This window comes from Peromyscus maniculatus, chromosome 19 (assembly GCF_049852395.1).
Source record: "Peromyscus maniculatus bairdii isolate BWxNUB_F1_BW_parent chromosome 19, HU_Pman_BW_mat_3.1, whole genome shotgun sequence".
NCBI classification, from domain to species: Eukaryota; Metazoa; Chordata; class Mammalia; order Rodentia; family Cricetidae; genus Peromyscus; species Peromyscus maniculatus.
Window position 1 is genome coordinate 26,173,803 of NC_134870.1, and position 16,315 is coordinate 26,190,117.

Here is a 16,315-nt window from a genome sequence, read left to right on the forward strand (position 1 = left end):
GTCCACACATCCTTTGAAACTCCTTCCATCTAGAAGTGTATGTCCCCTATGCTTGAATCCAGAAGAGGCTAGTCATCCTTCTCTAATAAGATGAATCTTGCAGGTGTGATATGGGAACACACAGCTCTGCTCTCTCATGCAGCTAGGAAACTGAGGCCAGGTCCTTTCTAACCAAGCTCCTCAAGCCCCAGAGCTGAGAGGCAGTATATATGACCAATAACGGGTACTGGCTTAATTGTCGCAGTGTCAATAACCAAAACAGTTTGCCAGGAATAGTCAGAAACCAGAATCAAACAATATGAAGAGACTTTGCCCGCACTGGATGTTTTCTTTAAGCAGGTGTTGACTTAAGCACTTCCCATGGAGTAGCTCACCAGGGCCCATCACAAATCCTTGAGATAGCTCTTATTATTGGCTCTATTTTATAATGAAGGGACCTGAGGTTAATTAATTTGCCCCAGGTAATACAGCTATGGAGTCACAGAGTAGGATGCACTCAGTTGACTGAAAAGTCAGTTGTAGAGCTTGCATGCAGGTTCACCCATTGCTAGGGATAGGAGGTGATACACACGGAGAAGAGACATAAGGACAGCCCCTCAGAAAGCCGACCCTTCCAAGGTGGACAACAGAAGGAGATCCCCTGACTGGGATGGTCTGAGAAGGCAGGAGAGGGAGAGAAAGCATATAAAGACATCAGAAAAACCAAAAGCTATACCTTTGTTATCACTGCGGATGCTCATGGCAGGATCCACAAACCAGCTCAGCTTTTAAGGACAACCAGACCAACTGCAAGCCAGCATGGAACTCCTTCCCCAAACTCATAATTTAGTTTCACATGATAGTCATCTCTGGACCATTGAATCAGAGTCAGGTCCGTTGAGTTACCCTCTGTTGCCAGGGCAACACTATCCCTTCTCCATCTTCCTCTTGCAATCACCACACTCACTCTTCTCTGGAATGATCAGTTTAATTTCAGGGATGATAAAAGTAAGCTCTCTCTCCCCTCTTTGTGGTTTTTGTTTGTTTGCTTATTTGTTTGTTTCCAAACAGGGTCTCACTGTGTAGCTCTGGCTGGCCTAGGACTCACTCTATAGACCAGGCTGGCTTCAAATTCACAGATATCCACCTGCCTCTGCCTCTCACGTGCTGAGATTAAAGGCATGCATCACTGTGCCTGCTATAAGGTATAAGGTACTAGGGATTGAACCTACAGCCTCAGTGATGCGAGGCAAGCACCCTGGCAATTAGCCACACCCCCAGCTAAAATCCCCTTACTTAAAATGTGGTTCATGACCTTGGTTGCCCCAGTGAGGAGCACCGAACTCACTCCTGCTCTTCAAAACCAGCTGTTTTCCTTTACAAGGAGCTCCTCAAATGCATTGGAGTTGTAAGGATTTCTCCACAGAGTGCTTCTAAGACCAACACGTTAAACTTTTGCTTCTGTCCAACAGGCTCTGGGGCTAAGGAAGATCCTTCACCAGAGACCCCAAAGCCGATGTCACTACCCAGAAGAAACAGAGGTGGAATAAAGGGAGAAGCAGAGGTGACGTTGGCCAAGGTGGAGACAGTATTCCCTCTCCCGCCATTCTCCTCTGCCCTGCTGTCTGCTGAGTACACACCACAAACACAGGAACTACTCAGGAAATTTCCATGGGAGAATGGAGACTACCTTCCCCTCCTGGGGTCACTGGTACAGTATGTCTCCTCCCACCTACATTCCCAGCAGCAAAGGGTTGTTGCATCAGAGGTGGTGTGAGGTCTTGCTGTGCCCAGAAGGTAGAAGCACAGCCTCCGGATCAGGATGCATTTCTCTCAGGCTGGGTTCTCATGGATGATGTGTGAGGCTTCTCCAAGAATGTCTCTCCCATACCTCTAGGTCCCACTTGAGAGGAACCAGCTTCTCCAGAAGGGTGAGTAAAGGAAGCAGAGTTCCTGCCGAACAGTCTTTAAGTCCCCAGCTTGTCGAACAAAAGTAAAAGATAAAAGGATGTTCGTTGGCTTTAGAGTATCTCAGTGTAGGGATCACTTAAAGCTTTAGTGACCAAAGTGTGCTCGGATCCAGAGCTTCAGGACTTCCCAGTGTTGGCCTGAACCACCTAGCCTAAGCCCCGAAGGTGCCGTCTGGAAGGGATCAATGTCAGTATCTGGTCAAGACAAACTAATATGCATGCCACTAAGAGGCCAACAGAGTGTCACTAGAGATGCAGGCAGATCTGCTACACACAGTTCTACCTTTCCCCCACCCCAGGTCTTAATCCCACCTTCCAATAGAGACTGAGATCTAAAGTCCCAGGAAGGGTTGGGGACTTCACAGAAGAAATCTCTGGATATTCTTTTCTGCTGTTTGGTAACGGGGCCCAAGGAAAAGCTGTTGCGTTTAGGTTAAGAGTGAGAACATCAGAAGGACTGAGCAGGAAGGTGGGTGATGAAGGAGCTCTTAGCATCAGGTAAGGGGGCGTTAAGTGAAACCCATGAGAAGAGGCTGTGTATAGGAAACCAGTAAACCAGCACACACCTGTAAGTCAGCAGGCAGACTGTGGCAGGAGGATCGACAGTTCTAGGCCTGCTTAAGCTACTCAGGAACATCAGGTCTCCAAACAAACAAACAAACAACAAAAAAAACCGCCTAAAACTAAACCTTAGTTAATTAATTAAATGAGAGACAGACAGACAGACACAGAAAAACCAACTATGTGACAGCCACAGGCTGTTGGAATCCCCTGTACCCTTTCAAAGAAAATCTTCATTTATGAACCTTGGGTTCACTCTGACAAACTGAGCATGCCAGGTTTGAGACTTCTCCCCTCCCTCTTTAAGAAAAATTGCTTTGCATTACCTTTTCCCTGCAGTTGCATCAACCATGGCGAAGTTGGGAAAGCTGCTCCAGGTGCAGCCTTGCTGTTTTCTCTCTCCCAGGGATGGATTCAGACAGGATGATCACCTACTTAACCCGCTGGTTCCATCTTGGCAGTATATAAACCCTCCTCATCTCTCAAAATCCACACAGAGTCAACCAGAAGAGAGTTGTCCACTGGTGCTTGTGAAGCTCAGTGCTGGTCTAAACGAGCATGGGAAGTGATGCATGGAGATTCTGTACCCATGGCCCCAGACCCCAGTGGAAGAGACTGCAGTGGAAAGAAGGCTGGATTCCAGAGCCTCCTGTGAGGTCAAGACCAGGGGTCCTCAGAACTTGGTGCTGTGCTAGAAGAGAGTTCCCCATAAAGAAACTACACCAGTTCCCCATCGTTTCCCATCCAATACTTCAACCAAGCAGACAGAGAGAATGCTTCACCCAGGAGATGGAGAAGGGATACCCAAGGAGAAACATTAACAAGACACAGAGAGAGGTAATGTGCTCCTCTTTAAAATCAAAGGATGGCTCTAAGAAACTATGGTTTCCAGAAGTCCCCAAGTTGCCTACTGGGTTTAAAAAAAAAAAAAAAAAAAGGTACAGTAAACTCTGAACTTAGGCTCTTAGCTTACTATGGAAGTGGTGCCTGGCCATGCCTCTTGACACACTCATCCCGAAGCATGAGCAAGTGAGCTTGAACAAGTACCACTAGACACTCCTGTGGGAGACCACAGTGGAGACTATTTGGAAAGCTCAGGTGGCAAGAGAAAGTGGTAGATCTCTCAAAATACCAACCAACCAAGTCAGAAAGGAAACTCAAGCCAAAATATTACCATATGTGGAGAAAACTATCAATAGAGAATTCTAAAGTTCAGGGGGGTGGGAAATGAAGAGCTGCTTGCAAGAATATGAAGAAACTAGCCAGGCATGGTGGTGTACACCTGTAAACCCAACCCTTGGAAGACAGAAGTGGGAGGCTTGATGAAAGCCTGGGGCCAGCCTGGTGCGCACACACAGTGAGTTCCAGGCTAGACAGAGCTACACAGTTCTGAAATCCAGCAGTGATGACACTATGAGGAGACTGTGGGCTTCCCAGAAAAACACTGAACTGAAAGATGACTGAGGGCCAAAGTGCTGCCCTTGTGGAGACAGCTGGAGATGTTTTCCAGAGTGTTCTGCTCCCTTGGCCTGGACTGTCGTCATCTGAGTAGTTTCAGAATGTGTCTAGGCCAAAAAGCAAACGGGCAGAGATGTGTCGGTAAGTGATGCTGGTGATGAATACTAAGACTGCAAGAACAGGACCTAAATAATTCTTCAGGATTTGTGGCTAGCCGAGGACCCCTACGTTAACAGTACCCAACAGAGAAAGAACTCAAGCAAGAAGTCTTGACCTGTAAGTATCTAAGAAGCAAAGTTTTGTACTTCCATCAGACTCTACACACCAATTAACAAATTAATTAGAATAAAATTAAATGCACAGACTCTAAAACTGTCACCTGTGACATGACCTCATTACTCCTCTGACTATGGGCAGCTATCAGAGCTGTCCCAACTTAGGCCTGAAGGAGCTTGTCCCTACATCTTGGAACCCCAAATCAAATGAGGGTGAGTTGGGGACCCTGCTTTGAAAAGTCCAGAAGCTTTCAGCCATGTCCCAAGACCTTTCAGCAGCTCCTCCCGACAGCTGTAAAATGTAAGCGACAACGTGCTGCCGTCAAAGCGTGGACCTGGCGGGGTGACAACAGTTCATTCACCCCATGAGCGTGATGAGATGTTTGGGGACACGCTGACAAGCCTGGATCTTAGACTTCTCTGTGAAACAGAGGAAAACAGTGTTTACTACAGACGTCCTCCCTCAAAGTGACCACAACATACTCACAAGCCCAGCAAGATCTGTAGCATATTGGGGCCCTCCATAAGATTAGCACCCATACCCAGGGACTCCTATGGGCTATCCTAAAACAAGACCACTCTCATGCAAAACCATTTCCTCTCATCATGCCACCGCAAACCCAGCCCAGTAACTCTCAAGCTCAGATTAATAGAAACATCTGGGTGGAAACTATGGTTCTGTGTACACTTCCCTCTACTGAGCATACTTCTAGAACTTGATATTTTTATTTACTCACTCCTCCTGCTTACATTGGTCTAGGTTAAGAAGAAGTATTTGGTCAGGCTTCATAGCATGCCCCTTTAACCTCAGCACTTTGAAGGCAGAGGCATACTGATTTCTGTGAGTTCAAAGTCAATCCGGTCTACATAGGGAGGTCTAGGCTAGCCAGGGCCACATAGTAAGAGCCATGGAAGAAGAAAAAGAAGAGGAGGAGGAGTGGTATGTTACATTTTATGTGCACTATCTCTTTTAATATTCATAGCGATCCTATTAAATGACCACCATTCCCACTTTATAGGAAACTAAGACACAGAAAGTAAGTTGCCCAGCACCTCCCATCTGAAATACACAAAAGATGGTTTCCAAGCCCAGGTCCACCTGACTGGGAGACTGAAGCCCTAGGCCATTACATTGTATTTAGTAGGATTTTCTGGTTTTACAGGAAGGGCATATTTTCAGAAACCTCATCTAACATCATAATTAATAGTGAAAAGTCTGAATGTTTTCCTCCGTGAATAGAAAAGGCTGGCTGCTCTCAGCACTCCTATTCAACGTTGTACTTGGCAGCCCTAGCTGGTGCAATAAGGGAAGAAAAAGAAAGAAATGGCAAACAGAAAGGAAAAACTGAACTTTTTTGCTGACAACATAATCATGTGCATAGAAAGTTCCAACCAATCCAAAAAAGAAAAGCGGTATTGGCACCGGAAAAAAAAAAAAGTAAATCTATTAGGGTCGCAGGATGTAAAATCAACATTTAAAATGGAAGGGTAGGGGTTACAGCTCAGTGGCAGCATGGTTGTCTAGCATTCACGAAGGCCTGACTTTTAGTCTCCATCATCACACTCAAAGAGAATTGCTTTTTAATATTCTGTCAGCCCTCTGTATCTGTGTACGGTATAAGCTATGCCTATGATAGCTACTTCTGTAAAGAATGCATGCAAGCTTTCATGTTGTCACTACTTTCTAAGCCATGCATGCAGGTCAGCAACTATTTACACAGCTTTTACATCGTACTAGGTATTATAAGTAATCGAGAGAGAGGGTATATGTAGGTTATATACAAACACTAGAGCATTCATAAGGGAGAGCACTAACAGATTTGGGTATTAATGAAGGGTCATGGGGCTGGTGTCCTGCTGTGGATATCGCTCTGTATAAATAAAATGCTGATTGGCCAGTAGCCAGGCAGGAAGTATAGGCAGGACAAACAGAGAAGAGAATTCTGGGAACAGGAAGGCTGAATGAGGAGACGCCACCAGCCACCGCCATGAGTACCAACTGGTAAGCCACGAGTCATGTGGCAAGGTATGGATTTATAGAAATGGGTTAATTTAAGATAGAAGAACTAGATAACAAGAAGCCTGCCACGGCCATACAGTTTGTGAGCAATGTAAGTTTCTGTGTGTTTACTCGGTTGGGTCTGAGCGGCTGCGGGACTGGTGGGTGAAAGAGATTTGTCCTGACTCCACAGGCCAGGCAGGACCAGCAAAACTCTAGCTACAGCGTCCCTTAGATACTAAGAGACAAATGTGTAGGTGGACAATAAAATCGAGTTAATAATACCATTTATAATACCATCCCAAACATGAAACACATTAAATTTGACAAAATACATATAAGCCACGTTGCCACATTCATGGATAACCAAACATTACCAAGATGGTTTTTGTTTGTTTGTTTTAGACAGGGTATGTCTACATAGCCCTGTATATCATGGAGCTCACTCAGGCTAACCTTAAACTCAGAGAAATCCGCCTGCCTCTGCCTTCAGAATGCTGGGATTAAAACGTGCACCACTATGACTGGCACACGTTGATTTTGGTTTTGTCTTTTTAATTTTTTTGCCTGCACGTTTCACTATGCACCACTTGTGTGTGCCTGGTGCCCATGGAGGCCAGAAGAGGGAGTCAGATCCTCTGGAACTGGAGCTACAGCCGGTTGTGAGCCACCCTGTGGGTACTGGGACTCGAACCTGTGTCCTTTAGAAGGGCAGCCAGTGCTCCTAACAGCTGAGCCATCTCTCCAACCCACCAAATTGTTTTTAAACTAAGACTTCAAATGCTGCTTACATAATTAAGAACAGGGACCTATTGCCCCAGTCCACCTTTCTAATCATTAATCCTTAATCATGTCTTCCTTTCTTTCCTGTCTTTTTGCCAACCACAGTCATGACCTTCTACTACCGAGAATGCTGCTCTCTGCGTAGAATTGATTTGAATTAACCGATTCATCTCTCTTTATCCTCAAACCACTCCCACCTCATCTATCTCTCGCTTTTGGAATCACGCCTCCAACTGCTCCAAGACATTTCTGACATTCTCTAACAGATATGGCCGTCTTCCCCTTTATGATGCTCCTCGGCCCTCCCCTCCGAGCACTGGGTGGTCATCAGCTACACTTCATACAGTCTAAGTCACAGATCATACTTCAGACCCGAAAATCCACCACCAGCAGGATCTGTAGCCAATGTGTTGAAATCAACATCAAAAGGATAAACAATTTTAAAATTCCCTTTAAATAACAAAACCTTTGGGACACAAATCCACTGCTGTCACAACAGAATTAAATGCTGCCCTGATGGCTGCACAGGCTGGGTTAGATATTTAGCCATGTGGTGACCTTCCTTTCATTCAATTCTGAGTTAGTTCATTTCGGTTTGGTTAGATGGGCCAATACCAAGATCAAGGCCAAGTAAAACATCCCAGCCTAATGGAGAAGGACAGTCCATTCTCAGTCTTCATAAACCAGACAAAGAGGAAGCGGGAGGGGGGGACAGTGTCCTTAGAGCAGGGTAGAGAATCCATGAATGATTTAAAAAAAAAAAAAAAAAAGACAAAGGAGTTTGCATCCAGAAAGAGCATAGAGGGTAACTTGAGTGTCATTATCCTGGCAGGGGTCTGTATTGCTAGTAGACAGAGAAACCCTGGGGATACCTGTGCCTCTGCCCTTGTGGAAACATCTGCAAGGGGAAGTGAAATGACAAGCACTTCTCACCCACCTCAGGAGGCTAGCAGCACAGCCATGTCCTGAGCAGAGGCTCACAGAAGGACCGGCATTGGAGAAGCTGTACCTCTGTCCCAGAAAAGGTCCCTGGAGAGGTATTTGGCTCTCGCTGCATATACAGAGTGGGAGGGGAATGTGACTGTAGGTTGAGCTCATATGCCACACTCTCCTTGAAGCAACTAGCTGGGAAAAAGTCCTGTCTTCAACTTCATTTCCTGATTATCAAAAGTATCACAGCTGACGGGCAGCAACGGACTTCAATCAGTGCAATTTGTCTTTTGACCCCAGGTTGGCAAAAGCTTCCCAGATCTTTGTCTGGGTTCTAGCATGTCTTCTTCATGTTATTCTAATGCCCTCTGATTGTCCTCCATGTCTGCCCAACTTCTTACAGCCTTTGCATGGCATTCTAGCTCAGCAAGATTAACCAGTCTACATTGTTATTTTCTTACACTTACGAGTTAGCTAATTTACTTATTTGGTGTATGTGTGTGCCTGCAGCGGTGTGTGCGTGGAAGTCTGAGGACAACTTGCAGAAGCCAATTCTCTTCTTCCACCATGTACATGCTAGAGATCAAACTCAGGTGGTCAGCCTTGACAGCGAGAACATTCACTCACTGAGTCAGTTTGCTAGCTAGGCCTGTGTACTGTTATTATTAAAAGAGTCTACTTTAATTTCATAAAAAGACTAGACATTTCAGCAAAGAGTGAGTTTGAGATGTTTGGGTGGATTAACTGGGCATTTTGACAACATGACTTCCCCTTTAGCGTGTTTAATTATCATGTTTAACAGACATCCTTACAGTTTATGTTTCATCCTTACAGTTTCAAAACAACATTCTCTCCTAGCGACGACTTGAACCCTGCCACTCAAGGGAGAAATCAACAGATCATGTAAGGATTTTATTTGGAATTGACATTCTCTTTTGTAATCTTATTTTTTATCCCCCCCCCCAAAGGAAAAAGGTGATATTCAGTTTAAAAATTTTAGGTGTACAGTTTGCTTTGTCATCAAAACTAATTGTAAACATGAGGAGACATTTTCAGCTTTGTCATGATATCATAGTACTTTCACAATCAACTCAACTGCTTCCCTCAATTTTCTGGAGTTGCCTACATCATCCCTTGAAACTCATAAACTAGATTTATTTCTGTGTACAGATTCTAAAAAGTAAATGGGATGAGAGGCTTAATTCACTAGAAACAGAGAAGAAAATAATACTCATTTCACATCCATCTAGCCAACCAAACTCAAGAGTGGATGGGAGCATATCTTTAGTAAAATTTATACTAACAACATTTTAACCTTTGAAAAAGAAAAACCGAAGAACATGTTGTTAAAAACTTCACAGGGTGCTGGGCATGTAGCCAGGGCTGCATAGTGAGACCATGTCTCAAAAAAAGGAAGAGAAATTTTAAAAAGACTTAACAGACTGATATTGATGTCACCATTCCTTTCCCAAGTCAATATTTAAAACACCAAATGCCACTAAGCCAACTCAGGGGGTGGAGTCCCACTGTTCAGATATTTGCAAATTTACTTTCTCCTCTACTTACCTGAAAGGCATTTTCCCTGATCCTCCCAAAATTTCTAAATCTTTTCCTCAGCGGATGTCCTAACAGTTCTCAGGTAACTAAATCCCTCTAGAATCATCAACATACAAGCCTGGTCAAATTCTTCACAGGTATGGAATCTTGAAATTCTTCACACAGGGACTCTGCTGAGTACCTGTGGACAGAGTCTCAGCTTCACTTTCAGAGACAAGCCTTTGGGTGGCTCTCTTGAGCATTGAGCATCCCAATAAAGACTCACAAAGTCCACTTTCATCCACTGGGATGAAAGGTGTGCGCCCCCAACGCCCGGCAAGATTTTAGTTTCTTATCCTAGGATTATATTTGTGAGGTAAGATGTGGGTAAAGTAGAAAAGAAAGATCTTTGACTTGACATAGAAAAGGATTCAGGCCGGGTGGCGGTGGCACACACCTTTCATCCAAGCACTCGGGAGGCAGAGCCAGGCGGGTCTCTGCAAGTTCGAGGCCAGCCTGGTCTACAGAGTGAGATCCAGGACAGGTACCAAAACTACACAGAGAAACCCTGTCTCAAAAAACAAAAGAAAAAAAGAGAAAGAAAGAAAGGAAGGAAGGAAGGAAGGAAGGAAGGAAGGAAGGAAGGAAGGAAGAAAGAAAGAAAGAAAGAAAGAAAGAAAGAAAGAAAGAAAGAAAGAAAGAAAGAAAGAAAGAAAGAAAGAAAGAAAGAAAGAAAAGGTCTCAGAAAAGCAGCAGAATCCAGGTAGTCAAAATCTTGGGTTGTAACCTGGGAAGAATTTACTATAAAATTGTCTCTTTTTTTGGGTTTTTGTTTGTTTGTTTTGTTTGTTTGTTTGAGACAGGGTTTCTCTGTGTAGCTTTGGAGCCTTTCCTGGAACTCACTCTGTACCCCAGGCTGGCCTCGAACTCACAGAGATCTGCCTGCCTCTGCCTCCTGAGTGCTGGGATTAAAGGCATGCACCACCACCACCACCACCACCACCACCACCACCACCACCACCACCACCACCACCGGTCTGTAAAATTGTCTTAATGACAAAGTTAACACTCTCTATCTACTAAAAAAAAAAAGAAAGAAGAAAGAAAGAAAGAAAGAAAGAAAGAAAGAAAGAAAGAAAGAAAGAAAGAAAGAAAGAAAGAAAGAAAGAAAGAGAAAAATTCAACACTATGAAAAAATTCTTTTTAGGGAAAGACACATTTCAAAACTAAACTATTTTTACAATTGCTTTGGAGCAGGATAGGTGAGGGCAGGCACGACAAGGAAGGGGAAAACTTGCACTCTACATTCTGATGTACCTGCTGAATTTTGAGCCATAAAAATATGTTCCTTATACAAAAATATAAGAGCAGCTTCATTTTAAAAATAAGCTGTTATTAGAGAATTAAATTTAAATGCCCTGGTAATAAAGGATGGTAAGAAGGCTACAAATGCCTTGATTAGTAGCTAAGAGGAAGTTAGTCAGTTAGACTGTTAATCAGACTGGAGAGATCCCAAAACATTTGCTGATCAAACTAATACTTTTATTTGCATTTAAATTTGGGAGGGGGTATGGTAGCCTCCCTCCTCCCCACCCCCACCCCTACCCCCAGAGAGCACCTTCTCTAGCTAGACCTTTCTTCCCTACCTCTCAGATCCCATTAATCACCACAGTGATTAAGCAGATTGTGACCAAGTACTCTAATTGATAAGGGCTCCTTTGGAGCAGGGAGAAGAAAAAAGGGAAAGAAAATGGGTTCCCATGGTGACAGGTAAAGGCTACCATCAGACTCAGCTTTCCCCGCACAAAACTTGGTGTCACGGATCAGAAAGTTGAGATTGTTTCCACGTGAACCTGGGAGTGCCTTTTATGAACTTGACTTCATCCACTCAAAAGAGTGTCCAAGCTAGACATAGTACCAAACACTGCCGGGGCAGGAAGTGAGGACAAAGAGGATCTCAAAGATAAGGTGTTATTTCTGTCCCACAAATTGGACTCTGCAAAGGAAAGCAACCACGCAAGAAATAATGGCATTAGGGTGGCAATTCAGTCCTTGCACCTATAACCAAGCCCCCGGGACCGGACAGCTTCTAATCTGGTTTCACTTTCCCATCTTCAAGCTGCAGCACAGCTGGCTTCCCAGCTGGCTGGGGAAGAAAAGATTCTGCAAATAAACAGCGTTTTAAAAATATGCGGCCACTTTTGCTATACTGAGTTCTGTGAACCACCTTCCTCTGATATGTGAATCCGGGTACCAGATTGGTTTCAAAGTCCCCAGAAGCACACCTCACACCGGAGAAGCACAAGTCAGCAAGTCCCAAAGGGAAGCCTCTGTCTTCTTTCCTGTTGTCTCCTGAACATATTCAATTAGGAAATGGCTTAAAAACATTTATCTGAGAAAGGAACAAGATGGGCTGTGATTATACCAAGTACGTATGAGCACCCCTTACAGCAGAGCACTATGCAAAGAACAGGACAAGCTTGCGGCAGCGTGGCAGAGTTACACCGTCCCTAATAAGGCCTTTGTAGCTCCACCTCTCCTTTCCACAGAAGGCTCAGAAAACATCTCCATATATGCAAATTTCTTGGAAATGCAAAGATTTTACTCTTTACCACTAGAGGTAGTCGTTTTTTGATTAATGCTATACATCGGATCTACAAAAGACGCCCCTTTGGTTAGGCATGGCTCTTCCAGACAGACCCCTAGCTACCACTCTACCTTAGATCCCAGACTCTCAGACCACACTTCACAGTTGCAACTAGCCATTATGAGGACCTTCTAGGAGGGATCCAGGATGATCCTTGGGTTGATGTGACTGAGGAATGGTGCTTTTAAGCACAATATATCCTTCCATATGGCACATCACCCCTAAGTCCCCTCCCCAAACATAGTTTCTAGAAGACCTCTCCAGGAACCACACCTCTGGAGCCCAGACAGCTCAGAGCAGAAACTGCCTGAACAAAGTAACAATTCAACCCTAGTTGCTCAATATAACGGCTACAATGACAGTTTCCAAGTGCCAGCTTCCCTATTTTGCAATGGGCAAATCTGCTCCAAGGAGAGAATGTTCCCAATGACCCTGTGGCCCACAGGGCTTTCTTTAGAATAGAAAACAGAAAATGAATGTGTTAGCTATTTCCTGCTGAGCACAAGGAAGGTGTTGTGGTTAGTTAGGCTGATTTTGTTTCCTCATTTAATATGCCATTACAGCACATGTTTTCTTTAACTGCATAACAGAAAATAAGAAAGCATAGTTTATATTCTTCTGTCACATTATCTCCAGTTCCATAAGTCTCCTCTCACAAAAATGCCCTTTAGTTCCTAATCCTCTTATGTAAAGCTTCTCTGATGCCTATCTGTACACTATCATCCCTGGCACTTTTTTTTTATTCTAAAATATTTGCTTCCATACTCATTCCTGCTCCTCGATAATTTATGATGTGTAAGGGCCTTCCCTTTACAAGTGATTGCAGCCCTAAATTTATCTCTGCAAGAACTATACTACACATAAATAATACGACATGCCCAAAGTCTAAAAGCAGAGTATATTCATGACCTCAAATCTCTCATGATCTCTGCATGCAACTGTTGAAACTATGACATGCTCACTCAAACAACCAAGGTGCAAGGACATAAGACACTATGGGGACAAAGGGCAGGAGTTCCTGTTGTGACAGTGGTTGACAATAGCTATCAGTCCTCAGTGACCCTGAGGAGGGATCATGTGCGCACATACACTGTGCATATTCAGGAGCAATTCACCAAGACCAAACAAAAGCTGTCCTTGGACAAGGTTCAATACATGTTTTTACTATCTTCTTCCCACTGCACAATACAATTAGTTCCACAATTCCCCAAGGGATCTCAGATAAAATACTTAATAGAATTAAAAGAGAGAAGAGAGAGAGAGAGAGAGAGAGAGAGAGAGAGAGAGAGAGAGAGAGAGAGAGAGAGATTCTTAGCTGGTCTCAACTTGTCATCATAAAACTTTTCAGAGCATAAAACCCAAATTAAAAAGCAGGCAATAATATTGCTTAGAATAATAACCGCACCGTAAACTGCCCTCATTCCCCAGTTTTTCCTCTCCATGGTAAAACACTTTCAAGATTCTTCTCATTAAAGTGATCAGGGTTTTGCACAGTGCTTAGATACACTCCCACAACTAACTGCCTAAAATTTGTCTCTTAGAGGAGCAGGGGGAGGGAAGCTTCCAAAAGCCAAAGGCATTGATTGCTCTAGAAAGATGACAGCAGATTTTCCAACTAGCTGTTACTCATATTTTTTTTTCTACTCAAACCTGTCTACACTACCCAGGTTCAGTCAATAAATTGGTAAATACATCCACTTCTATGAGAGTTCAGGAGATCGATCACAATTCAGGGATCCAACAGTCCTGAATTACGCTAAACATCGCAGATTCAGCCTTTAAAAAAATATCTTATTGAGAAATCAGTGGGACTTGGAGACAACAAGAAAAAGCTGCTAAAGTATCATTTCTTTGACTTCCGAATGGGAGCCCCTCACCCTGGGGCCGCACAGATGTGCAGGCTTGCGTTTCGTTTATAATCACCAGCATTCTTGCACAGCACCCAGGATTGTGAAGATAGATGCGGTCAATACATCCCGCCAGGAAGATGTTAGAGCTGAACTTCAAACATTCAGCAAAAGCAAGTTACTCTCTCATCACCACCACCACCACCACCAAGACCAGGTGAGATACTTCACAAACGGCTAAAAGAGCGTCTGCTCGCTGGTTCTGGGGGTTAAGAAGGGAAGGCTGGGCTACTCTCTTAACAAAGACAGGCGAAGCACGACGGAGGGGCGGGGGGGGGGGGGAAGCCCAGAGCCACACGGAGAACGGAAAACAGTAGCAGAAAAAGTCCAACTCTGCCTGCGCCAGCGGTGTGGATGAGCAGAGCAACGAGCCGGGAGAGGAAGGAGGGGGCGGGGGCGATCATTCCCTAGGAGAACTTGTAAGCGGAGGCCTTCACAGCCTGGGAGTCTGCCCAGCTGCTCCTGTAGACCCTGCCAGCCTGGCCAAGGCAGGCCCCCGGGAGCGGAGCGGGCGAGGCCTCTGAGGGTCACTCCTGACTCACTGAGCCTCAGGCCAGCGCCGCCCGGACCTCACCGTTTTCCCTTCCGCTACTGGGCTATGATGGCAGCTTTCCAGCCCCACATGCCATACATCAGCCGCAGATCCCTGTTGGCACAGGCCAGCGCCTCCCCACCAGCTCTCGCCCCTAGCGCACACTTTGAGCCTGATTTCTCCTTCTCCCCAAGCCCACACCCTCACCCACCCGCGACCGGCGCCCTGTCCAGGGGCGGCCCCACCCCCCGGCGGCCGAGCGCTGCCAGGCCTGGGCACCTGCGGCACCTCTCCGCCCCACCCCCATCCTCCACCACCTCCCTCCTCCCCCCTTTCTCCAGCAGAAGGAGGGGGCGACTCACCGCAGTCAGTGCACAGGATCTTGCCCACCTCTTTCTTGATGTTTTTGCCGTTAGGGTCGACCGGGGCAAAGGCCGTCTTAAAAACTAAGGGCTGCTCAGTGGGCTCCAGGAAAAAGATGTAGCGCTGGTTCCTTTCGAGCGGCACACAGGAGCCCACGCTGATCACCTGCTCGCGCTGCAGCCCCCCGCTCCGGAGCGGCCACTTGTCCAGCACCTTCACCAGCGCCACCCGACCCGAGGCGGGCGGCTCGCGGGTGCTGTTAGAGCTGGAGCCGCCTGCCGGGGCCAGTCCCTGTACCTTGCCCTCCACCACCACGGGTGCCTTGTACGCCTGGTCCTGCACCGACTTGAGGCTGGGCGAGTAGCAGGCGAGCGACACACCGAAGAGCAGCATCGAGAAGCCGGGGGCCGGGTCGCGCCTCATGCCGCCGGCGGCTGCGGCTCGCGAGCGGGCGGCGGCTCTCGGGGTTGCGGGGCTGCGGGGCTGCGGCTGTGGCTGCGGCCGCGGCTCTGGGGGCGCAGCGGGACGGGAGATGCTGCTGCTGCCGCTGTTGCTGTTGCTGCCGCCGCTCTCGCTGCTGCTGCTGCTGTTGCTGCTGCTGCTTCTGCTGCTGCTGCTTCTGCTGCTGCTGTTGCTGCTGCTGCTGCTGCTGCTGCTGTCGCTGTAGCTGTAGCTGTAGCTGCTGCACCGAGCCTTCTCCAGTGGCGGCGGCAGCGCTGAGCAGCAAACCTGCCGCATCTGGCCAGGCCATTTGGGGGGCTCCGCCGCTCAGCCGCCGCCGCCTTGGGAGGGGAAACAGAGCCCTCTGGAAAACCGGAAACAGCGTAACGTTAGCGCCTCGAAGCCCTCCACCGGCAGCCCGGGGAGGTGGCCCAGCCAGGGCAGGGGACAGGCGGCAAGTGGGCCGCGATGCGCAGCCCGGCGCAGCGCAGCGCTCCCTCCCTGCGCGCCAGGACTTGGAGGAGGATGCGGAGGATGGGACGCCCGCCCACTTGCTCTCTCGCGCCCCCTCTATCACCGGACCAAGTCAGGAGCGTGGCTTCTGCAGGGGAAGCTTGGAACTGCACTGCTTTAGTGCCCGCCTTCAGCCCGCAGGGGCGCGGGAGGAATCGTGCCACCCTTTGCTCTTGGGATTTATAGGCATGACAGTGGGGTTTAGCGCCGTGAGGAGAGGGTGGAGAAACGAAGAGGCTACTGATAACATCCCAGGAGCAGGGGTGTAGGACACAGGGCGTGCCCCTGCCTTCAGCCCTAGGCTGTATCAGGGAGGTAGCCAGGGCTGGGATGGAGCGCCTGCTTCTTGCCTCCAGGGCGGTCTTCTTCCCTAAGAGGACCCTGGAAACAGCACCCCCCCCCCCCCCAAGAGTCCACCTGC

The 16,315-nt window shown here is 46.9% G+C and overlaps 1 protein-coding gene across 3 annotated transcripts in view; it reads right to left on the bottom strand.

Moving 5' to 3' along the window:
• The window catches only part of Nrg2 (neuregulin 2), a 189,110-nt gene extending 173,054 nt beyond the window's left edge, over window positions 1–16,056 (bottom strand). For 2 of the 3 annotated variants that reach the window (XM_076555000.1, XM_076554998.1), the window contains exon 1: window positions 14,940–16,056. In XM_076555000.1, coding sequence (XP_076411115.1) covers window positions 14,940–15,678 — 739 coding nt within the window. In that variant the 5' untranslated portion in view covers window positions 15,679–16,056. The remainder of the gene's footprint in view (window positions 1–14,939) is intronic. The other variant, XM_076554999.1, reaches the window with a different exon arrangement.
• Between the last annotated feature and the right edge of the window lie 259 nt (window positions 16,057–16,315).